Here is a 25,533-nt window from a genome sequence, read left to right on the forward strand (position 1 = left end):
CCAATCATTTCATTTATCATACAGTAATTGCTCCTTGCACCGCAGACACCTCCATGTATTCAAGACTAACCATTTAAAGAGCCCTTACCCCCCCAAAAACACAACACTACATGTACAAGACCTTAAGGCGCCAGGGGATGGCACCAATGGTATGGCATCTAAGGCTGTGGCCACTAGGACTGCCCCAGCATAGCTGGTCAGATTTGAGTATATGGAGCTGTTCTTTGATTACTGTGTGTTTTGAGCACTGTATGGCGGGTATATTTTTGCACAGATGGTACAATTATCTGGGCAGTCACTGGAAAGGTGAGTAGGGCTGTACTGCGATACCCGACAACCTGTGCCCATTGGCCAAATAATGGTATACATTACATTACCGCCCATGCTGATCCTACAGCGGGCTCCTAGGCCCAGCCTGGTTGCGTTCCTTACTTTAGATGGTGTCGAGAACCTTTGCCGGGATCCCCCTCTTCCCAAGAAAATCCTGCTCAGAATGAACTCAAGGCTCAATAGAAGGAGACAGAGGTGCAAATGGGCACAAATTGCCCTTGCCCCTTAAAATAAACATGCCCGCTTTCTTTCAAAAACCAGCGCCTCTTCCGCTCATGGGTTGTGTCTGGTATTGCAGCTCTGCTCCATTAAAGTGAAAGAGGCTGAGCTGCAATACCAAATGCAACCTGTGAGCAGGAGTGGCGCTGTTTTGCGAATGCAGCTGCCATCTTATTCTAATCCTATAAATCATCAGAAGATCAGGTTGTGTATATAGGGGGGTCATTTACACCATGTCTTGCGACTTTAACAAGATTGTCGCACAGGCGTTTTTGCGCCGTGCTCGGACCTTGGAGTCACAGGGGCGTGGCCAGGGAGGACATCTTTAATGCCTTGAAGCAGACTCCATAGCGGAGTGAAAACAACTCCCAGTCAGGGGCTGAAGTAGTTTTTACTCCAGTCGCACAGACTGCCAGAAGTGCAGCTAATTTATAACGATTTTTTAACGATTTTTAAATTGGGTGCTTCTCCGCCAGTGCAGAGGGGAAAACAATGGCCGGCATAAAACCCTGTATATATTAGTGTAGCACAGGATAAACCTCCCCCATGAATTAAAAGGGTTCTCCGGGAACTAAGAAAATTAAAAATACTTAAATATTACTTTATTATAAATATATTCCCAAATACCTTTCAGGGGTTAAATTTGGCTGGTTTTGTCCAGGGAGCAATCATTACGAGAAATAAAATGGCAGCCATCCTATTCGTACACACAAAACCTGTCCTAATCACACAGGAGGACAGTTTACTTGACAACACTGAGCTATAGAGCTGCCTCATCCCCCTCTATTTGCTCAGGGATTATGATCCTGAATACAGCTGAATCTCTGTGGGAATGGAGTTCACGAGGAGACATGAAATACAGAGAGGACGGCCAGGACAGACTGTGGTAAGGTGAGGCTGCGGTAATGGAGACTTTATACAAGTGCTGCTGCTCATCAGCTATACCCCCACCTCCTCTATGTACTTCATGTCTCCTCATGAATTCCATTCCCACAGAGATTCAGCTGAAGATCTTCTCAGCTGTATTCAGGATCATAATCCCTGACAAGTAGAGCAGAGAGGAGGATGAGGCAGCTCTTTACCTCAGTGTTGTGAAGTAACTTGCCCTCCTGGGTGATTAGGACAGGTTTTGTGTGTACTGATAAAATGGCCGCCGTCCTATTTCTCCTAATCATTGCTCCCCAGACAAAACAAACCATTATAACTAATGAAAGGTAATTGGAAATATATTTATAATAAAGTAATATTTAAGTGTTTTCATTTTTTAAATTCCTGGAGAACCCCTTTAAGGATCATTAAAAATCCAGAGCAGCCATGAAACGTTATTTGCGGGCATCAGGACTCTTGCAGACGACTTCCTAGAGCGTGCAGGGCACAGCTGGCAGAGAGCGATGGGACAGAAGGGTTAATGCAATTGGATGTCAGAATCCAGCGAGTGATTCGCAGAGCGGCTGCATATTCCTCTGTGCCGCAGCCTTCAAAGCTCCTTAGCGCTTAAACTCTTCTAAGAGGCTTCCCAGCTCTCAGAGCACATTAAGTATGAATGGCACCAGATTGCACAAGAGAGAGTGAGGCAGCGGCAGAGCCGACCGTGCAGCACTGCGCAGCACTCCCCTGCAGGGACCACACCGCAGAGGGCGACAAGGGTGGTCTGACAGATCAGCAGAGTGTGAATGAATATATAATGTCCCGCGGAATCGTTAACAATGGCGCCATCTGTGACATATTTAAGGATTGAACAAGCTAAATTTTATTTTATTTTTTTAATTGGAAACTGCTGTGGGGCCAGTAAAATAAAAAAAAATACAAAAATACAAAAAAAACACTTTACTGTGGGAGTGTCCCTGCACAGTCTAACACTGCTGCGAGGACACACGTCCAAGTGGTAACACCCACCTGGACCTTCATTGCAAACTTCTAGTAGGAATAATAGAAGAATGGCACAACATAGAATCTTGGGAATGCAAGTAGTTGCTAAAACAGACGTGTCGGGGGTGGCAACAGGTTCTCTTGAATTAAAGGGATTAGGGGGCACACCCTGTGCAGGGCAAATTTCTGGCATAACAGGACGACGCAATATAGCGCTATGCTATTTTCCGTCCTTGTCGTTCGCTGCTTTCAACAATAACTGGTCTCCAAGGGTAATTCTCCTCCTAACTTCCACATTTGTTCTACCATACTATTCATGAACTGGGCAGCTCAGGATGAACAGTGACATAGCACCCTCTAAAATAGTGCCGCAGCCTTACAAGGGCCCAGTCAAGCCCGACACTGAAGACCTCCATCTTCCGTGTGATCGTACATCGGTCAAGTGGGTTATAGGGGTGGAAAACTCCTATAATAGGGAACCACTCACCTCTTCTTCGCTTCATAAGGACCCAAATATTACAGAAATCTACTGCCCAATCCTGATGCCCTCCAAATGTACACAATGGAGTGGGGGAGACAGAGGCCCCCCTCACTATTTTTTGGTTTGGGGCCCCAATATTGCAGGCTGCGGCCCAGCTCCATGCGTTTCTATGATAAAGGCTCCTGAATGGCATGGGGCTCCCAGAAGGCAATTAACCGCCCCCGACACTAGTAAAATCCTCCCCGTCCTCTGCCCCATAATGTGGCGTGTTGAGATTACTCCTCGCGTTACACCCCGTCTGCCCTCTCGCCGTAATGCAAGTCGTGTTCCCTCTCAGCGTTGCGATCTCGTTACGTCTCCAGCGATCCCCTATGTCCTGCCGCTCACCACAGGTCTCCATTAAATAAATGACTTTGCTGCAGAGATTACAATGAAATGCTCGTGGCTGAAGGCTCAGCTGAACGCGGCCATGTCAAACCAGTCAACAGCCCTTCATCGCAAGCCATAGTGGGTTAAAAAATCCGACCGTCTCAGACCTTGCTTTCCTATACATTAGTCATGTAAAACCGCAACATAAATTGACATGCTGGGGCTTTAAAATTCACACCCCGTATCAGGTTATGTGCAGAATGTGGCGTGGAAGTTTCACAGATTGTGACTGTCCACTTTGACCCTACTGGAGACGTTTCGCTGTGGGGAATTCAGTTTATAAGCCACGTGTGGTCAAACATTGCCTTTACCTACATGGATACACTGTAACAAACTGCAGCTGTGTGACAGAAGGAATAGGCATGTACATTTTTCCAGCTCTGAATACAAGAAACAATGTTGCACTCACTATTCTGCTGGTGCAGTCACTGTGTACATACATTACATTACTTATCCTTTACTGATCCTGAGTTACATCCTGTATTATACTCCAGAGCTGCACTCACTATTCTGCTGGTGCAGTCACTGTGTACATACATTACATTACTTATCCTGTACTGATCCTGAGTTACATCCTGTATTATACTCCAGAGCTGCACTCACTATTCTGCTGGTGCAGTCACTGTGTACATACATTACTTATCCTGTACTGATCCCGAGTTACATCCTGTATTATACTCCAGAGCTGCACTCACTATTCTGCTGGTGCAGTCACTGTGTACATACATTACTTATCCTGTACTGATCCTGAGTTACATCCTGTATTATACTCCAGAGCTGCACTCACTATTCTGCTGGTGGAGTCACTGTGTACATACATTACATACATATATCCTGTATTATACTCCAGACCTGTATGCACAGTTCTGCTGGTTTTTACTAGGACCAATCAACAGCTATTGACAGACCCTAATAGTTTAGTAACCTTTCTTACCAACTTTTCAGTGGTCACAGAACTACACGTTCCAGCATGCAGCTGCATCTACCTCTGATCATGCCCCGTGATATTACTGTATTTCCTGCTATGAGCCCCTCGGTCATGACGCTATATCACTGCTCCTCAACCTGCGGCTCTCCAGCTGTTGCAAAACTGCATCCCCATCATACCCTGATGGGCTAAAAGGTTAGAAAGTGCTGCACCGCCAAGTATCAGGCAGCAGAGGGCGAAATGGAGACGTGAACGCTGCACCACAAACATACAGACTGTAGTTCCCATTGCTACCTACAGAGGGCAGCATTTTAATGTCCCCAGATGTGTCTTCAGCTAACTAGTGGAGAGGATGGTGAGGGTTCGCCACAATGCTGAGGCTTAATATTGTAGGTGCCCGAGGTCATAAGCGCCTACAGACTGCAAAGGTGAAATCTTAACAGCGAGCCTCCAACCCCTAAATGCATGGGGTGCACAAACTTTTGAAAATCCATCTTGGTACACAAGGATGAGATCAGCCAGTGTTAAAGCATTCCTAATGTCCAGCAGCAAAAAATCTATGACCTTGGATCGTCTGCATGCAATCCATGCGCTGTCAATGTGCAGTAATGTGTTTTTCATGCGTTGCTCATTTGATATTGTATAATGTAGGCAAACGGCAATATAAAATTGAGTGCAATGAATAGTAAATTGCTTAAAGGGGTTGCACATAACTAGAGATGTGCTGTTTACGTCCATAAACAGCGCCACACCTGTCTACAGTAGGTATGTGGTATTGCAGCCGAGCACCATTTTTTTTAAAGGTAATACCAGACACAACCCACAGACTGGCGTTGGCTTGGAAGAAAGAGGCCATATATATATATATATTTTTTTTTTTTAAAGAAGCTTTTTAAGGAAGATTTTATTGACATTTCATTAAGCAGACCCCTTTAAATGAAGCCATATATAAGATGCCCTGTATTTTGGAGGGTGCGGACAGACTTTGACATTTCCTATACCCACCCTGGTTGTCAGTGGCCCTAAGGAGATGTATGAGGCGTAATCCTAAGGTTCTGGCTCAGGGTCACCGTTGGGGGTTTATGGCCATCTCCCATCACAGAACCAGAACCTTGCCTTTGAAATGGGCTGTCAATCGCTACATGGTAGAAGGGTTTCCCCTGCCATAAGTCAGCCTCCTGCTGCTGGGACCTCCAGTGATCAGCTATGATCTGCTAGTGAATTGGGCAGAAAGTGGTCACTTTCTAGACAGCACCCCCACAGGTGAAAAGAAGAATTACACAATTTCCATTGTGAATGTAAAGGGTGTGTCAGAGAGGCAAATGCAGCTGGGAACTTTCCCCAATTAAACTGCAAATATCCTATTGTCAACGGGGAAGTTAGGGGGCGGCACAGCCGTGCCCACATGTGTATATGACATAACTGTGTAATATTAGAAAACCTGTTTAATCATATTTGGCTTCAAGAATAAGTGTTCGTCTACCGCACCATTACTCACGCTCTAAGGCCCCTTTCACACGGGCGAGTATTCCGCGCGGATGCGATGCGCGAGTTGAACGCATTGCACCCGCATTGAATACCAAACCATTAATTTCTATGGGGCTGTTCACATAATCAGTGATTTTCACGCATCACTTGTGCGTTGCGTGAAAATCGCAGCATGCTCTATATTGAGCGTTTTTCACGTAACGCAGGCCCCATAGAAATGAATGGGGTTGCGTGAAAATCGCAAGCATCCGCAAGCAAGTGCGGATGCGGTGCGATTTTCACGCACGGTTGCTAGGAGACGATCGGGATGGAGACCCGATCATTATTATTTTCCCTTATAACATGGTTATAAGGGAAAATAATAGCATTCTGAATACAGAATGCATAGTAAAATAGCGCTGGAGGGGTTAAAAATTTTTTTTATTAACTCACCTTAGTCCACTTGTTCGCGTAGCCCGGCATCTCCTTCTGTCTCCTTTGCTGAACAGGACCTGGGGTGAGCATTAATTACATGAACAGGACCTATGATTACGTCACTCCGGTCATCACATGTTCCATCACATGATCCATCACCATGGTAAAAGATCATGTGACTGATCATGTGATGACCGGAGTGACATCACCACAGGTCCTGTTCATGTAATGAATGCTCACCCCCAGGTCCTGTTCAGCAAAGGAGACAGAAGGAGATGCCGGGCTACGCGAACAAGTGGACTAAGGCGAGTTAAATAATTATTTATTTATTTTTTTTAACCCCGCCAGCGCTATTGTACTATGCGTTCTGTATTCAGAATGCTATTATTTTCCCTTAGAACCATGTTATAAAGGGAAAATAATACAATCTACAGAACACCGATCCCAAGCCCGAACTTCTGTGAAGAAGTTCGGGTTTGGGTACCAAACATGCGCGATTTTTTTCACGCGAGTCCAAAACGCATTACAATGTTTTGCACTCGCGCAGAAAAATCGCGGGTGTTCCCATAACGCACCCGCACATTTTCCCGCAACGCCCGTGTGAAAGGGGCCTAAGAGTGTCACCCAGTTACGTCATGTTACCCCCAGTTGGAACTTCAAGGTAAAACTCATCCTAGGGCACTTATGGATGGCATAGTAAACAGGTGTTTGTCTACTGACAGATTTGCTTGAAATTACCAAAAACAGGGGCGTCTATTCTCTCCATTTCATTGAGATCTGTAGTTGGCCACACATAAGTTCACCACAGACCACATCATTCATGGTCACGTGGCCTCCTAAGAAAAAAATGCTCCAAATGCCAAAGTAAGCCTTTCAGGTAATTAAGGCTTTCACACTTGCGTTGTTAATTCCGGTATTGAGATCTGACAGAGGATCTCAATACCGAAATTAAACGGATCCGTTTTGATCTTGCACATCAGGATGCATCTGTTCCGTTAGGATGTGGTTGTGTGAAATAAAAACTATTCTAGTCAATGGGTGACGGATCCGGTTATTTAGGCTCCTAAAAAAAACTGATCACCATTGACTTACATGGTTTTCAGTAAGGGATCCGTTTTCTTCTGTTTTTATGACCAGACACAAAAACTGCAGCTTGCAGCGGTTTTGTGTCCGGTCACAAAACGGAACGCTGATGGAAGCCCTGAACGGATCTCTTTGTATTCAGAATGTATGAGGACTAAACGGAAACGTTTTATTCCAGTATTGAGAGCCTCTGTCGGATGTCAATACCGGAAAACAACAATGCAAGTGTGAAACAGGCCTAAGGGAACACTTCAGGCAATACAGATACACTGCTTTACGCACAGTACAGCCTGAGGGGACGGATCATGATCTTCTCTCTAGCTCAGATTCCATGTGTTGTGCTCCACCCCCGAGTTCCAGCAGTCATGCCCCGCCCCTGAGGTCCTGCACTAGGCATAACGGTGTATTAAGTCTTGCTTGGACTGTCCGGTTAGAGAATCACTGCTCATTTATTGTACGGTAGCTGCAAACTGGTGAAAATATGGCATGGTTAGATGGCAACTTTGTCGAAGGCATACTGCAAGGCTTCCAAGTGTGACGATGCAGATATGTACCATGCATCTGAAAAATGTATCATTATACAGTCATGCACCAGCAGAGAAATCTCACGTGTCCATCGCTCCACTGACCTGGCAAGCCTAATAGGAATGAGTGACACCAGCGGGTCAGTAGATACATATATCACAATGGTAAAATATGCAAAGTAGAAGGTGATCAGTGACCATCCGTCTGACTGCGCTCTAATCCCATCACCGTGAGAGGAAGACCCAGATTTTTTGTGAGAATTTCTTACCTCGGCACCTGATCCGCATAATTCAATCATTTCAATATCCTTCTATACATGGCGCACAATGATCCTGCCCAAGTGCAGCCTGCATGCGATTTGTCCCTGGGTTCACTGCTATACAGGAGATGATGTAATGGAAAGTCCAAAATATGTGACAACTGGTATAAAAATGGGTCTCTTGCATCTCATTCATTTTATCACCTCCTTTCCATTCATTCTATACGGAGGCGTTACATACTTTAGACCTCCCTCTTCGAGCCAAAGCTGAAAGCGGCTCAAAAAAGAGCAGCTCTTGCTTTGAGGACCCAGCCCATGGTATTACACGGTCGATCATGCATTTGAATGGGTGCCATGTAATACTACATTCCACCTGTAGTGGCCACTGCAGGGAAAACGTACAGCCAGATAGGGCTACCTTCAGCGATCTGGCACCGATCAGCTGATTACCCGGCAGGCGGGTTATCTTCATGAGACAGTCATCCCACTGATCGCTGCATAGAAGTACAATGTAAGGGCCATCGCCCGATGCACAGGGCAACGATTCGGAAACAAACCGCATGAAAGATGTGATCAGCCGACAAAAGAGAGTTTGATCGTTCCACAGGTGATGGCGGCACCTGGAGCAATTATGAGGAACAAGCATTTGTATGTACGTTCGCCGCCAATAATTTACCCAATCTTTGGCCCCTGGTAAAAAAAAATTTTTTTTAATCTGCAACCTTTTAATATACTTTGTTTCAATTCGTATTCAAGAACTCTGCTTGCTGTTAGTGAATGGGACGTATTCTCGATAGATAGAACCCATATAAAACCAAAATTGTATCAAGTCAAGACAATCTCTGTGAGGCAAATACATCAGCAACACAAGTTTATACAGCCTTGAGCATTTGCTACAATGTATCAGTGCAGTATCAACTTTATAAACTCACTAGGCATTATAGCAACTGGAGAAACATTTTTACAGCTTTTGGATATTGAGTATATATAAATATATACGCAATGATTCAATTCATTGACAGCAAGCTTGACTCTGGAATTGGTGAAAAAAAAAAAATTAAACAAAGTATCTGAAACTTTCCATTCTACGAAAATTAAAGGGTTTAACCTGAGTCCAATCCCCGGGAGCCCCATGGATCAAGGCAACGTGTGAATGGAGAAGGGGCGGACATGTGTGACCACCGCTCCATTCGCTTCTATCGGACTGCCAAGTACTATCTCTGCCAGTCCTGCAGAAGTGAATGAAGCAGTGGTCACAGATGCACACCACCCCCTCAATTCACAACGAGAAATTGGTGACCCCACTCACGATCTGTGGGGGTTCCCAACAGTTGGCCTCCCATGGATCACCCTTATAAGCTTTATTTACATAGAAAATAGAAACCTCCTTTTCATTCATTAAAAAAAAACATGTGCAGAGGGGCCCCCGAAGCATGAGAACTGCCCGACCCCCCAAGCAGATTTTAATAGAAAACTGAATTTTCTTAATGATTTCAAAAGACCCTGTGTCCGTTCAGCGCCCTCCTGTCAATCATCACGTGGCTGTCGCTGTGCAATGTGCAATTTTCAGGCTTAATATAGAAATGTAATCATCACTGTGGAAGCATATGCTGCAGCTTCTGTCTGTCAGGCGGCTTTCCATCTCGCCGACGACTCGCATTTTGGAATCGGTTCAATTTGGGCTATTTTCATGAAATACCCGCGAGTACTAGAGCGATCAGATTCAGAAACACGGGGCCTCGTGCACACGGCAGTGCATGTGGATTTCTGCACCAAATCCGTACGCGTTACTTTGTCACAGATTCGCCCCAGATATCACCCTTTGCACTGCGGAGGGCGAGATCTGCACAAAAAATCCGCACGAACAATTGACATGCCGCGGATTTCAAAATTTGCACCGTGTAGGTCAATTTCAGCACCCTGTAGATGAGATTTTGAAAATATCACCTGCTTAGCTGGTGCTGCGTTACGCCGTGGATTTTCCACGCCGTCTATACGTGCCCTAATCCAGCGTCCGATAATCCGGTGCATGGTCACTACTGCCAATGCTTCCACTGTTACTCACATCAGATGCAGGTCCCTTGTCGGCACCAGGACAGGAGAACGTGACGAACTCATGGCAGCGTTTGTGCACCACAAAACAGCAAACTGGAAAAGAAAAGAAAGAAAAGAGGTTTTAGGGACAGTAAACAAATTCTACCTTTTCTGTGTCTGCTGTGGATTGCAGTCTATTGTTCTCTTGTATCAGCCATGCTGAGTGTAGTGTCCCCTGCCACCATCACCACTACATGGACGTACATAGAGGACAGGCAGCCGGACATCATAACCTGCGAAACACACATTTAGGGGACAACCATACGGGGTGGATTTGTCGAGGATTCTGCCTCATTTTCAACTACGTATATAAATTGACACCCTGTGGATTTAAAGAAGACCTCTCACCTCTCCAGACATTTCTGTTTTAGGAACTACTTGCAATCCCCATGTCATAACAATTCTGGAGCAGCTATTCTTTTGACTCTATGACGTGCTATTCTTCTATTATTCCTTCCAGAAGTTATGAACGAAATCTCAGCAATCTGAAATGAAGGTCCAGCTGGGTGTTACCAGTTAGGAGTGTTTCCCTGCACAGTAGGACACTATCCAATCAGTGCTGCCAGTGTCAGACTGGTAATGCCCATCTGGACCTTCACTGTAAACCGCTAGCAGCAGGAATAATAAAGGAACAGCACAACATTGGGGATGCAAGTAATCACCAAAACAAACATGTCAGGAGTGGGGATGGGTGCTCTTTAAAACTCTGTGCTTTTTCTCCAGCGTGTGGATGGGGTTTCCTAATATGTCATAACTTGGCACTTTATTACGATGCAGATTCTTCACCAGCAATTGCACAGTGGAAATTCTACAGCAAATATAAGAGAACCAGTTCTAGTTACCCAGTTAGGAAATCACCAATCACGTCTTATGGGCTCTGTACACATTGTGCTTGTGGCTGTCGGACATACATCCACTGGAGGGTCTGACCGCTGGGGCCCGCGCTCATCACAGGAATAGTGACCCAGTGTTCCCTGTTTGAATAGATCAGTGGTCACACATGCTCCCTGCCGCCCCATTTATCTCTATGGCACGGTGGATAGGAGGATACATTTTTTATAATGGGGCAACCCCCTTTAAATATGAAATTCGATGTGATACATGTACAGGTACAAGGCGCATTCAGAAGGAGTTGAGAAAAGGATGGGGCCCGACTGCGAAAGGCGGTGGGATTTGTGCAAATTTTCCCCAAAGTGGGCAGTTTTCTTGGGTGTTTGCGGTTGCTCCTGTTAGCAGGGCTTCAATAGATATGTTGGTCACTATCGCCACTGGCATGACAACAAGCAGAGATGTTGAAAATGAAGAGATGTGAAAAATAAAATCATCAACTTTTTGATAAAATTTATCCTTTAATTTGCTGGAAATGCAATCCCCTTTTAAAAGAGCATCTGTCAGCAGATTTGTACCTACTGCGGAGGTCACTCACCATACACAGGGGCTCCCTGCTGCAGGCTGCCTGGTAGGTCTCTATTGTTTGTCCCTGGCAGAGATAGTGTCTCTTAAAAGGCATCTGTCAGCAGTTTTGTACCTATGACACTGGCTGACCTGTTACTTGTGCGCTTGGCAGCTGAAGGCATCTGTGTTGGTCCCATGTTCATATGTGCCCGCATTACTGAGAAAAATGATGTTTTATTATATGCAAATGAGCCTCTAGGAGCAACGGGGCCGTTGCCATTGCACCTAGAGGCTCTCCTCTCCCTGCAACTGCCTCTCTCCCTCCACTTTGATTTACAGCGCTAGGCAGTGAAAACGTGATTATGCCTGGCCCCGTCAAAGTGGAGAGGGCGCTGCAGTTGTAGAGAGCAGAGCCTCTAGGTGTAATGGCCACGCCTCCGTTGCTCCTAGAGACTCATTTGCATATATTAAAACATCATTTTTCCAAGCAATGCGGGCACATATGAACATGGAGCCAACACAGACACATGGGCGCTTGGCAGCGGAAGGTTTCAGATCAGCCAGTGTCAAAGTATAAAACTGCTGACAGATGCCCTTTAAGAGACACTATCTCTGCCAGGGACAAACAATAAAAGCCTACCAGCAGGGAGCCCCTGTATATGGCGGTTGATCTCCGCAGTTGACCCTCCGTCGCCGCTCACCCACTTCATGAATTCATTACCATTTTGTCTGACTGGCACTGAACGGGCCTCTCAGAAGTCAGCTGCCCCCCGCTACAGTCTTCTGTTACACCTTTACTTGCAACCCTTTGAGGTTCATTTCAGACTTAATAATTGAACAGCACATTAAATATACATCTCCTCGTCACCTTCCAGCCTCTCGGGGGCACCTGGCACGGTCCTCGGCCTCGCCGCTGCATGGGGAGATTAATAATTGCATCCTTACAGGAGGCTACAGCTTTATCACATGCCGCTGGCATTGGCAGCCTGCAACCGTGGAACAGCTCTTCGGGGGTTTTGGGCTGTGCGGCACTAAACGGCCGTCTGCCAACGTTAAATATTAGTCCGGCGCATTCAATTTATTTACCAGTGAGATAATACATACAAGTGATCGGTATCAAGGGTCTAGGTTTCTAGGAAAGATGGGTGACGACCAATTCGGCCACCATGACAGAGCCCTGAACCCCCAAATTGACCTGGGTTTGCGTCTAGTCAACTGTGTATACCAAGTTATGCCCTAATCACTGGAAAGGGGGGGGGGGGTATCTGTTTAATTGGTGGGTATCCGACCGCTGGGACCCCTACCAGTCATGAGAACAAAGGTCCTCTGCCCCAGTTTGAAGGGAGCGGTATCGAGCATAAGCATTGTCACTCCATTCACAGCTTATGGGACTGCCAAGTAGTCAGACCCCCACCAATCTAAGTTATCCCCCATACAGAGGATAGGGAATATCTAGATGTTCCCGGATTAACCCTTTATAAACAGAGGAAGTACATACGGGTCCCTAGGTAAAGAAACAAGACCACCCAACACCGCTGTAGTCCCCCCGATCAGCAGACACCAAACTGCAGCAGAAACCATGTGCGGTTCCTCGTGATACGTGAAAATGACAGCACCCCTTCTAAAATATTCATCGTTATAACCTCAATTCTAAAAGTGGGGGCTCCCCAGGGGCCTCATCTATATTTAAAGACATCCCTGACTGAAGTAACGGCAAGTAAAGAAAAGGATGTCAGACACAAGGGCAGCCGTACAGACACGACAGAGATACCTTCAGGCTCCTCTACAAGTCGGCAAGTGCATAGCACAGATGAATGGCAGCACCAGGCCATGCCGTGAGGGGCCCCGCGTGCCCGCAGCCTTAGCAGGCCATTTGTATTCCTCCAGCACAGATGTTTGCCAGTGGAACGTCTGCCTATTACCATTCCAGTCACAGCACTGTCCCCATTCCCAGATTTATTTTGCCGCAGTGAATACCTCTACGTGAATCTGATCTGATCATGCATCTACTACATAGGACACATCAATGGCCTAAATCATTCATATGTTCCCCCCTGGGAGATCAGCAGAGCCAAAAGTTTCAGGCAACTGCTAGTCTCCCTTGCACTGTTGAAATAAGCAGGCATGCTCTGCCAATCCAAGCATGCACGACAGATATAGTCACCCAGGAGTACCACAGCTTAAAGGGGTTGTCCAGGGTTAGAAAATCATGGCTGCTTTCTTCCAAAAACAGCTTTGCACCTATCCATGGGTTGCATTATGCATTGCAGCTCTGCAGACACACAACCTGTGGACTAGGGTGCGGTTTTCAGTAGAGTCCTTTAAGGCCCCTTGCAGACAAGGGTGTCCGGATTAGGTACGGATGCATCCCGATGCATTGCGGCAAAACCCGCGCGAGTAGGTACACAACTGCAGTCAGTTTTGACTGCGATTGCATTCCGTTGTTCAGTTTTTATCACGCGGGTGCAATGCGTTTTGCACGAGCGTGATAAAAAACTGAATGTGGTACCCAGACCCGAACTTCTTCACAGAAGTTCAGGTTTGGGTTTAAGGTTGTGTAGATTGCTATTATTTTCCCTTATAACCATGTTATAAAGGGAAAATAATAGATTCTGAATACAGAATGCATAGTACAATAGGGCTGGAGGGGTTAAAAAAAAATACATTTTTTTTTAACTCACCTTAATCCACTTGTTCGCGCAGCCGGCATCTCTTCTGTCTTGTTGTGTGAGGAATAGGACCTTTGATGACGTCACTGCGCTCATCACATGGTCCGTCACATGATCTTTAACCATGGTGATGGATCATGTGATGAACGTAGTGACGTCAAAGGTCCTATTCTTCACACAACAAAACAGAAGAGAAGCCGGGCTGCGCGAACAAGTGGATTAAGGGGAGTTAAAAAATTTTTAATTTTTTTTAACCCCTCTGTATTCAGAATGCTACTATTTTCCCTTATAACCATGTTATAAGGGAAAATAATAATGATAGGGTCCCCATCCCGATAGTCACCTAGCAACCGTGCGTGAAAATCGCACCGCATCCGCACTTCCTTGTGATTTTCACGCAACCCCATTCATTTCTATGGGGCCTGCATTACGTGAAAAACGCACAAAGAGGAGCATGCTGCGATTTTCACGCAACGCACAAGTGATGCGTGAAAATCACCGCTCATGTGCACAGCCCCATAGAAATGAACAGGTCCGGATTCAGTGCAGGTGCAATGCGTTCCTCGAAATCTCGCCCATGTGAAAGGGGCCTAAGGGTTTTTCAACAAATTCTTCCCATGCGCCTCACAGGCTGCGAGGAAGGTGCAAGAGGACGCTAATAGTTGTGCATTTTACACAAACGCTGCAGTCCTAATGGAAACGGCTGAACAGAAGTCAATTTGAATCGAAGCAATCCTCCCCTTATAATTGGAATCAGAGTCAGACCCGGCATATGGATAATTCTCCGCTCTTTTAATATACTGCAGCCCTGGAACCAACCTGATCGAAATTCAAGAGGCAGCCTTGAACTCTGCGTAATGCGGATACACGGGGGACGTGTAAAAAGCGGCGCTTCCAATTACGAGCTGAGAAGTGAGGCCCCGCTGCTGCATATCAGGATGCCCAATTAGACAGTTAATTTGTAATTCCTCTTGTTGTTATTTTGATAATAAACGTTATCAAAAACACACTGAGGGGCACAGGCACCCGCAGGAGACGGCGGCGGCAGCGGGATGGCACCGGAGCCCTGTGCAAGAAAATGAGAAATGGCTGCTTGGCACGTCGAGCAGATTGGCAAATTGGTTTAACTTGCCATCAACCACCGAGACGATGACAGGAGACATGACGCAAGATCCTCAAGACGTGTCAGCGGAGATAAACTGTCATTTAGTCAAGACGACTCCTCCTTAAAGGAGAAATACTATCAGAGGAAACAACCACTGTCTGAGCGGCATCACGATTTTTCCCTGCAGAGTGCCACCCCAAGTGAATGGGGCCGTTTGGCAGGAGATGGGGGCACAGCACTAAAATAGCACTGTGTCTCCTTCATTCTCAGGGTCAGTGGTGGTCCCAGAGACTGTGCCCCCATAAATCATGAAGTGATGGTATATCCTAGCTACTGTCAGGTCCATAAATATTGGGACATCAACACAATTCTAACATTTTGGGTAGGGATCGACCGATATTGATTTTTTAGGTCCGATACCGATACCGATAATTTGAGAACTTTTAGGCCGATAGCCGATAATTTATACCGATATTATGTGAATTTTCATTTTTGAAAAAAAATAAAAAATTCCTGCTGAAAATAAATGTTTATTGTTAATGTGTATTTTTTTTTTGTAAATCTTTCTTTTTCATTTATACTTAATATTTATTTTTATTTTTTTTAAATTACTTTTAGCCCCCTTAGGGACTAGAACCCTTGTCCTATTCACCCTGATAGAGCTCTATCAGGGTGAATAGGACCTCACACTGTCCCTGCTGCCCTGTGCTTTGTGCACACAGCAGCAGGGAGCTTATGATGGCAGCCAGGGCTTCAGTAGCGTCCTGGCTGCCATGGTAACCGATCGGAGCCCCAGCATTACACTGCTGGGACTCCGATCGGAGGAGGAGGGGATCCTGTGGCCACTGCCACCAATGATTAATACTGCGGGAGGGGGGGGGGGGCGCACTGCGCCACCAATGTTGTTAGTTAATACTGGGGTGGGGGGGCCGCGGGTGCACTGCGCCACCAATGTTGTTAATACTGGGGTGGGGGGCCGCGGGCACACTGCGCCACCAATGAAAATAAATCTCATTCATTCATATACAGGAGGCGGGAGCTGGCTGCAGAATCACATAGCCGGCTCCCGACCTCTATGAGCGGTAGCTGCGATCCGCGGCACCTGAGGGGTTAACTACCGTAGATCGCAGCTACCACTCATAGAGGTCGGGAGCCGGCTATGTGATTCTGCAGCCAGCTCCCGCCTCCTGTATATGAATGAATGAGAGACTTATCTTCATTGGTGGCGCAGTGGCCACAGCCCCTCCCCTTCTCTTGTTTCCTGTCCTCCCATTGGCTGCAGCAGCAGCACAGGGGGAGGGAGATACTGCTTCCTTCTCCCTTGTGCTGCAGAGGGAACACGGAGAGCGCTGTCAGCAGCGCGATCTGTATTCCCGTTTTGTTATCGGAATATCGGCAAAATAAATGCCGATACCCGTTAAAATCCTCAATATCGGCCGATAATATCGGTAAAACCGATAATCGGTCGATCCCTAATTTTGGGCTCTATACACCACCACAATGGATTTGAAATGAAACCAACAAGATGTGATTTACCTGCAGACTGTCAGCTTTCATTTTAGGGTATTTACATCCAAATCAGGTGAACGGTGCAGGAATTACAGCAGTTTGCATCTGTGCCTCCCACTTGTTAAGGAACCAAAAGTAATGGGACAATTGGCTTCTCAGCTGTCCCATGGCCGGTGTGTGTTATTCCCTCATTATCCCAATTACAATGAGCAGATACAAGGTCCAGAGTTCATTTCCAGTCTGCGATTTGCATTTGGAATCTGTTGCGGTCAACTCTCAAGATGAGATCCAAAGAGCTGTCACTATCAGTGAAGAAAGCCATCATTAGGCTGAAAAAACACAACAAACCCATCAGAGATGGCAAAAACATTAGGCGCGGCCAAAACAACTGTATGGAACATCCTTAAAAAGAAGGAACGCACCGGTGAGCTCAGCAACACCAAAAGACCCAGAAGACCACGGAAAACAACTGTGGTGGATGACCGAAGAATTCTTTCCCTGGTGAAGAAAACACCCTTCACAACAGTTGGCCACATCAGGAACACTCTCCCGGAGGTAGGTGTATGTGTGTCAAAGTCAACCATCAGGAGAAGACTTCACCAGAGTGAATACAGAGGGTTCACCACAAGATGTAAACCATTGGTGAGCCTCAGAAACAGGAAGGCCAGATTAGAGTTTGCCAAACGACATCTAAAAAAGCCTTCACAGTTCTGGAACAACATCCTATGGACAGATGAGACCAAGATCAACTTGTACCAGAGTGATGGGAAGAGAAGAGTATGGAGAAGGAAAGGAGCTGCTCATGATCCTAAGCATACCACCTCATCAGTGAAGCATGGTGGTGGTAGTGTCATGGCGTGGGCATGTATGGCTGCCAATGGAACTGCTTCTCTTGTATTTACTGATGATGTGACTGCTGACAAAAGCAGCAGGATGAATTCTGAAGTGTTTCAGGCAATATTATCTGCTCATATTCAGCCAAATGCTTCAGAACTCATTGGACGGTGCTTCACAGTGCAGATGGACAATGACCCAGAGCATACTGCAAAAGCAACCAAAGAGTTTTTTAAGGGAAAGAAGTGGAATGTTCTGCAATGGCCGAGTCAATCACCGGACCTGAATCCGATTGAGCTGCATTTCACTTGCTGAAGACAAAACAGAAGGGAAAATGCCCCAAGAACAAGCAGCAACTGAGGACAGTTGCAGTAGAGGCCTGGCAGAGCATCACCAGGGATGAGACCAGCGTCTGGTGATGTCTATGCGTTCCAGACTTCAGGCTGTAATTGACTGCAAAGGATTTGCAACCAAGTATTAAAAAGTGAAAGTTTGATTTATGATGATTATTCTGTCCCATTACTTTTGGTCCCTTAACAAGTGGGAGGCACATATGCAAACTGCTGTAATTCCTGCACCGTTCACCTGATTTGGATGTAAATACCTCAAATTACAGCTGACAGTCTGCAGGTAAAGCACAATCTTGTTCGTTTCATTTCAAATCCATTGTGGTGGTGTATAGAGACCAAAATGGTAGAATTGTGTTGATGTCCCAATATTTATGGATCTGGCTGTATATGCCACCCCTTTAAAGATGGGAATATATCTAAATTCAGTAATGTTAACTTGCGGGAAAGGGGTTGTCCCATGACAAATACTCATCCCCAATGAACAGGACATGTGTGTGAATGCCGAGCATCCAACCATTGAGGCCTCAACTGATTCTGAAAATGGGGGCCCTGTGTCCTGTCCGCCCACTTGTTGAACAGATCAGCGGTCACGCATGTGCACTTGTGTTCCATTAAATTTAATGGGACTGCCGGAGACCGCCATATCCTTTAGTCCCATAGAGCTGAACCATTCAAAGGGGGGGGGGGGGATTCTGCTGATCAGACACATCCCCTACCCACAGGACAGGGGATATCGCTTTAAAGCAAATCCCATGAGAATAAGGTGATCACAGGGCATCCTGCTGCAGGGATCCCCACTGATCGCTGTGATCTGGGCTGAAATTCGATAGCAAGTGTTGTATTTTCCTGCAGCACCTCTACAGGGGAGCAGAAGTATTACACATTTCTCAATGGATGCAATGTACCGTCTGTATAATACCCCCGATAACAGTCACACCGAGAAATATGAAAAATGTACTGTGCAGGGTTTTTTGATGCCATCCCACTGAAGAACATGGCTGACAGTATAGAGAGCAATAGATTGCATTCAAGTGCAAATCAAAGAAAGGTACATCAGGGAGTCCATCTTGGTGAAGAGTTTAGCACTGCATATATCATCTAACCACAGGAAGTGTGCACGCCCGTACCATCTACAATCCTATAGACCAGTCCTTTTTCTTAATAGAACTTAAAGGGGTTGCCCAGGATAAGAAGAACATGGCTGCTTTCATCCAGAAACAATGCCGTATTGACCCATAGGCTGTGTCTGGTACTGCTGGTCAGGGAATGGGGCACAGCTGCAATACCAGACACAACCTGTGGACAGGAGTGGCACTGTATTTACAGTAAATGTCTAAAAGTAGGTGAATCCCATATACTCTATTTTGGGGGGGGGCACAAAGTGGTAATTATTTTTACTGTATGGGGGTAGCTATAAGGGCTCATGCACACAACCGTATATATTTTGTGGTCCGCATGTATTTCGTATTTTGCAGGACGGAACAGCCGGCCCCTAATAGAACAGTACTATGCTTGTCTGTAATGTTCTATTTTTTTGTGGAACAGAAATACTTAAACGGAATGCACAAGGAGTAACTTCCGTTATATTTCTTTTTTGCAGACCAGTTGAAATGAATGGTTCTGTATATGGTCCTAAAAAAAACAAAAACGGAACAGACACGGAAAGAAAATACATTCGTGCACATGAGCCCTAACACAATGGGGCAATTATTACTGTTTTAGGGCACTGGAGGCAGCAGCAGGATGGGGGGGTTGTGTGCATCTGAAGGTCCTTTTCCGAGACGAGACCGCAGATATGGCCTACGCAAGGCTGGTCACCCAACTAAGATTGGACAGGATTTTAACAGCTCACGCTAAATGGATCCAATATGGCACCCATCCACACACCTCGAAATAATGGCATCACTGATGCGGATGGCAAATTGTCAAGTGCACTTTAAGAGAGTAAATTGTCAAAACACAGCGGGGTCCATGAATTTCCAGGTCACCACAGGGGCCGTTCATTTTCGGCTCCTTTCTTTCCACTTGGCCTGTGAGCACTTTGCATACGTGTTCCCCGCCTCGTTTCGGGACGTAATGTAGGGTGGCAGTAGGCAAGGCGGCGCAGGTGACGCAGATAATGGACAGCTCGGATTTGACGCAGGAACGCTTGAGAGGTTTTCTCCCCGCATGGAGCGGTGCCGTGTCATCTCTAAGTGCTCCTGTCACAGAATAATCTCCTCGTCTCCAGCTCGGAGTAAAATAACCAAACCATTATTACAAGGCGCTGCGTCTAGCGGTGGGCGGTGAATAGAGAACATGTCTTTACGCACCATCTCATTCAACGCCGTGTAGGACGCATTTTAGAATAAAGAAAGTGTCACTTTCTGTTTCTTAAAATACCCGAGGAGAAGACGTAAGCGCGGCTTCCATCACAAAATTACAGGATGAAAACTTAAAGGGGGAGATCCCATCAAAGTGATCTACTGATATGTCGTCACAGACACATGCAAGAGGATCACATCGCTGGTAAAGTCTGGGATGTGCGAGCACCACCGATCCCTGGGGCTGTATCAAACCCTTTGACACTACTCAGATTTCTGTTAATAGAAATCTGTCAATATTCTGAGCATGAAATGGATTATTGCTTAAAGTATCGCCAGATTTAGGCTTCCTTAAAGGGGGTTTACGGAGATATTAGTATCTGATCTGTGGGGGTCTGACAGCCAGGACCCCCGGCGATCAGCTGGTTGAGAAGGCACTGGCGCTGGGGCCTTCTCACAGCTTTCCCTAGGATAGGGATGCCCAACCTGTGACCCTCCAGCTGTTGCAAAACTACAAGTCCCAGCATCCCTGGACAGCCTACAGCTATTAGGGTATGCTGGGAGTTGTAGTCCTGCAACAACTGGAGGGCCGCAGGTTGAGCATCCCTGCCCTAGGTCATTGATGACATGTTCACGTGGCCTAGGAGCAGCTAAACCCCATAGAAGTGAATAGGACTGAGTGCGATACCAAGTACAGCCACTACACAATGTACGGCGCTGTGCTTGGTGAGCAGAGTCACACATTTTGGTACCAATATCATTTTGCACCAAAAATTGCAACGGCAGCAACTTTTAGGTTTAGATTTACATTTTCTGGCAAACTGACCTCTCAGGAAGGTACCAAAATTTAGAGGCCAGCAGGGTTTCTTACCCAGAGCATGTTGAGTTCTGACAAATATAGCAAACAAGGCTAAAAACTCACAAATACAAACACAAAAACCACCATTAAAAAAAATAAAAAAATAAAATGAATTTCATAATTCCCCATATAGAGTTAAAAGTAACATTTAGAGCATGGGTCGTCAACCCCCGACACTCGTGCCAGAGATGTTTGACTGGCACGCAGCCACCCTGCGCCGCAATGCACTGCACCTTTAATTTTAAAAAATTCTGAAACGCCACATGTGTGCCAGACTCCACTGCGCCACGCAGGACCCATCGCCAAGCCCGCCCCTCACGCTTCCCACCGTGCCAGCTTCAGACTCCACTACCTCACAAGCAGGTGTTCCTTGGCTGCTGTTCTGCTGCTGGCACAGCTGACAATAGAGATGTGATTACTAATAATACAGGTGACACGGATGGGAGTAGTAGTGACACAGGTGACAGCCGAGGGTTAGGAGTAGTAGTAGCATAGGTGACAGCAGGGGATGGTGTGTTGGGACAGTCAAGCTTCTGACTTTAGGGGGTGCTGGAAAATAGTGAGCCTGCTTGCGATTGCTGGTGGGGATGGGGGGGAAAGCTTCTAACAACTTTAGGGGATGTTGGAGGATGGTGAGACTGCATGTGACTGCCAGAGAGACCTAAAAGTCTTAGATAGTCTTTGCAAAGTAAGTCACCTTTCAATATTGGTGAGATATCATAGCATATATTCAACAATTTTAGTGGTTGCCATTACCAAGTGAATGGGGCTTCAGTGAAAAAACACATTTCATACGGATACAATGCGTTTTTTACCGATTGCTGGTAGATATTGTTTGTAAACCTTCAGCTTTCTTTTTCACGCATGTGAAAAACGCATCAAAACCGATAGCACTCGCGCGGGAAAAAAACTAAAATACTGAACGGAATTCAGACAAAACTGACGGAACTTGCTTGCGAAATGATGCGAGTTTCACTGAACGCACCCTGAAGCAATCCATAACGCCTGTGTGAAAGAGGCCTAAGGGGTAGCCGCTGGCCCAGGGCACCTTGGCATATATCTGTGGATTACCCCGACATTGGACCGGTAGGCAAAGGTTATTACAGAATGTTATCTCCTATGAGATTTGCATATCCCTTTATGTTATGTTACTTTATATTATGTAATGTTTATTTAGATTTGTCTGTTTATTCATATTATACAGAAAAAGATGTCACATCCAAAGATATATAAAATATATAATAATAATAATAAGCTTAAAAAAAAAAAAAACGCTTTAGAATAACAGATCTCTGAGCAGCGCCAAAGTGGTCTGCTCGTACTATAGAGCCCTGGAAATCCGTGACAATCCCAGATCTTTTGATACGCCTCTATGACTAGGAGATCATTTCCACTGGAATCCCTCCCCGCTGCAGGAGACGGACTCAATAGAAAGTCTATGGACCCGTCTCGATTCTGTCTCCTGCAGCGAGGAGGGAGCGCGCTATGGCGGCACTTCTCTCTCCTCTTTCTAGCGATCGGTGGAAGTCTCACCACGATCAAAATTTTTGATAGGTCGCTATGACATGTCAAAAGTTTTCTGAAAACTCAAATGATCCTTAAAAGTGCATCTGCCACAGCACAGAGTGGTCAATACCGGGCATATACGACCACTTACTGATACACTCCACCAGCCCACCTGGCCTACAGTGTGGACCGTTGAATCTCCACATACCTGGTAGCGGCCGTGTGTTCAAGTCTAAAAGGGGTTTTGTTTTTTTTATGTAAAAACCAGCACCACTCCTGACTGTAGTTGTGAATCGTATTGCAGGCTCATTCATGTAGAAACTGCAATACCAGAAATGGCCCAAGAACAAGAGTGGCACTGTTTCTGGAGGGAGAGTATCAGAACTTTCGTTTCCTATCCGCCTAATATATTTATATAACCCCTAAGCAAGCAGTTTCTTGTATTTTCTGCAAGCAAAACAACATTTTTCCAGTGACCCACCTCTCCACGACACCCGCCGTGTCGGAACGTCTCGTGTTCCTTTTTTAGCAGGTTCCAAGCTGGCGCTGTCTCAGCTTCCTGCAGATGGGCTGCAGTCATGCTGTAGGTAGATAAACAGCATCACAGCAGGAATTGGAGTCAGAAACTTGGCGGGGACTACATGTCCCAGCTATCTCTTTCACACATTTAAAGATCCGTCTGCAGCATGGGAAAGTCGCTCTGAAAAGGGTCCTAAATTGCAGGAGGTTTGTGTGACTCATGAGAAAATTATAGGCAATTACAGAGGTATCTGCTTTTGTTCCCAAAACGTATCGGCACTGAAAACACTTATGTATGACTGAGCAGTGAGTGCGCCGACGAGACCTCCGATTACCCCCAATTACCGCGTATGACATGACTTAAAACGAGTCATTCAGAAAAACAATAAATTCACTTATCTATGAAAGTTCTTACAATGGTATTTTGTCCATATTAAAATGAATGGTCCTTTGGATCGGCTGCCACGTGCTAAATATGAGTTTTAAGAATTTATAGGAATCATTAAATGCTACGTGGCCTTTTTTTACTACATGGAAATCAACAATTTTCATCTCCGCCTTAGAAAATTCAGATCAAACTCGTCTCCGGCTGTAAGGCAACCGTCTGGAGCAGTAGCCCTCCCCCGCTGTTCTGTCTCTAATGGGAAACACCACACTAAAGCTGGCCATACACATTCAATCTACGTCAGCCAAATTTGCCAATTTTGTAAGGTTCTGCTGACCATACATAGTGTATGGCGTCTTCCGGACTCTCCTCAATGGCTGATGCTAGGGGAGATAAGAATCGGGCATGTTGGATTTCTACTGGCCAATTCTTTGGGTCTTGGGGAGGCGATTGGCAGCAGCTTTTTCCCTTCACCTCATTCACTAGACAGGCATGCTTATGGCGTTCACCCAACATTTCTCGCATGTGTATGACCAGCTTAAGACCTACTGAATTTGGTCCTGCTGGAACACGGGATGGGTGGGGCATGACAAAATCTGCCTTTTGGGGGCAAACTCACATTCATCGAGTTACAACGAAATCTGCAGGTTTGGCAGTCTTTTGTCTAATGTGTACAGCCACCTAGAGATTAATGGGGCCCCAGCACTACGGAGTGGGGTAGACACAGTGCCGTTCTACAAGAGGAAAAGGCGCCTGGCCCTTTGTTCGCAGGGTTGGTGGAGGTCTCACAGATCCTTCCCCCTACTTAAGTCATAAGAAGGAATATCCCTCGAAGAGGTCAATGTACCCCCTGGAGCATATATCCATTTGGTTTCACTATGTGGGACCTTGCCAGAATCTGTCTCCTTTTTCTCCGCCGTCTTACCAGGCATCTCAAGCAGCTATATCATTGAAAGTGGCTTTACACATTAATCACCTCTTAATTTTTTGGGGGAAAGCGCAAACGAACTTGCAAATTCCACGGAAGTGGGCAATGAAACTGCGTCCTCCCAGGGAACGAGACACTGCAAAGTGTTAATATGATTCCTATATGGTAAGGTGACACATGCTTAATTTCTTAACACAAGCCATTATGCAAACGGCAGCTGACAAAGTGACACCTTTATATTTCTTTAATACTAAGCCTCCATCTCACTGCGGCCGCACAGGAGAATATCGGGGGCGGATACAGTTCTACATAAAAATAAAGTCTCCGTCTTCCATCAGCTGGCTTACCATAGATCCTGAATGCCATATAAATTTGCCTCGTTAGTTGTCAGTCTTTACTGCAGTCCTGGCATTCCACTAGTGAAACAGGAGGATCATGTTGAATAGTACTGCAGGTGATTTTACTGTGAATTCTAAGATACAGGAATAAGATAGGCTTAAGCAGGCCAGGTAAGTTACTGTAAAATTTATTTTTTTACTAACTGTGAAATACAAAATTACTGCAATGCTAGCCTGAAATCCACTGCAAATAAAATAACTCATGCAAATTTTTCTGCTGCAAAATACACCTGTGTGGACGTTCCCTATAGACTTGTTCACAAGTTAAAAATGTAGTCCATGATTTTAGCTGAGCACGGGCAAAAAATAATGTGACAAAACTGTGACCTGTGATTAAGACCCGACCAAGCATTTTACTTCAGGATGCCTTTCATTAGGTTCTCCAGATCACGCCAGATTATAGGAATTGTCCTGTAATCGGCAGGGGTGCTCTAGTGAGACCATGCATAAGGTTTAGAGCTGGGACATGGATTTCTGAACTGACACAAAGTTGGAATTCCCTGTTGAAGAGGACTAAAGAGGAACGACAGTGGATTCTGCAAAGCGGAAGAGTTTTAAGAAATCTTCTGCAGAAAACAGAGAAAGCAAATACTATTTATACATGAGGTTTAGCTTCCCCGTATGTGCGCAGGAAAACATATGGACACCATTTAC

The 25,533-nt window shown here is 45.8% G+C and overlaps 1 protein-coding gene across 2 annotated transcripts in view; it reads right to left on the minus strand.

Moving 5' to 3' along the window:
* PRKCB (protein kinase C beta) overlaps positions 1-25,533 on the minus strand; it is a 140,773-nt gene that overhangs the window by 69,674 nt on the left and 45,566 nt on the right. For both annotated transcript variants that reach the window (XM_044304921.1, XM_044304920.1), the window contains exon 3: positions 10,091-10,173. In XM_044304921.1, coding sequence (XP_044160856.1) covers positions 10,091-10,173 — 83 coding nt within the window. The remainder of the gene's footprint in view (positions 1-10,090; positions 10,174-25,533) is intronic.

Source organism: Bufo gargarizans, chromosome 8 (genome assembly GCF_014858855.1).
Source record: "Bufo gargarizans isolate SCDJY-AF-19 chromosome 8, ASM1485885v1, whole genome shotgun sequence".
NCBI lineage: Eukaryota > Metazoa > Chordata > Amphibia > Anura > Bufonidae > Bufo > Bufo gargarizans.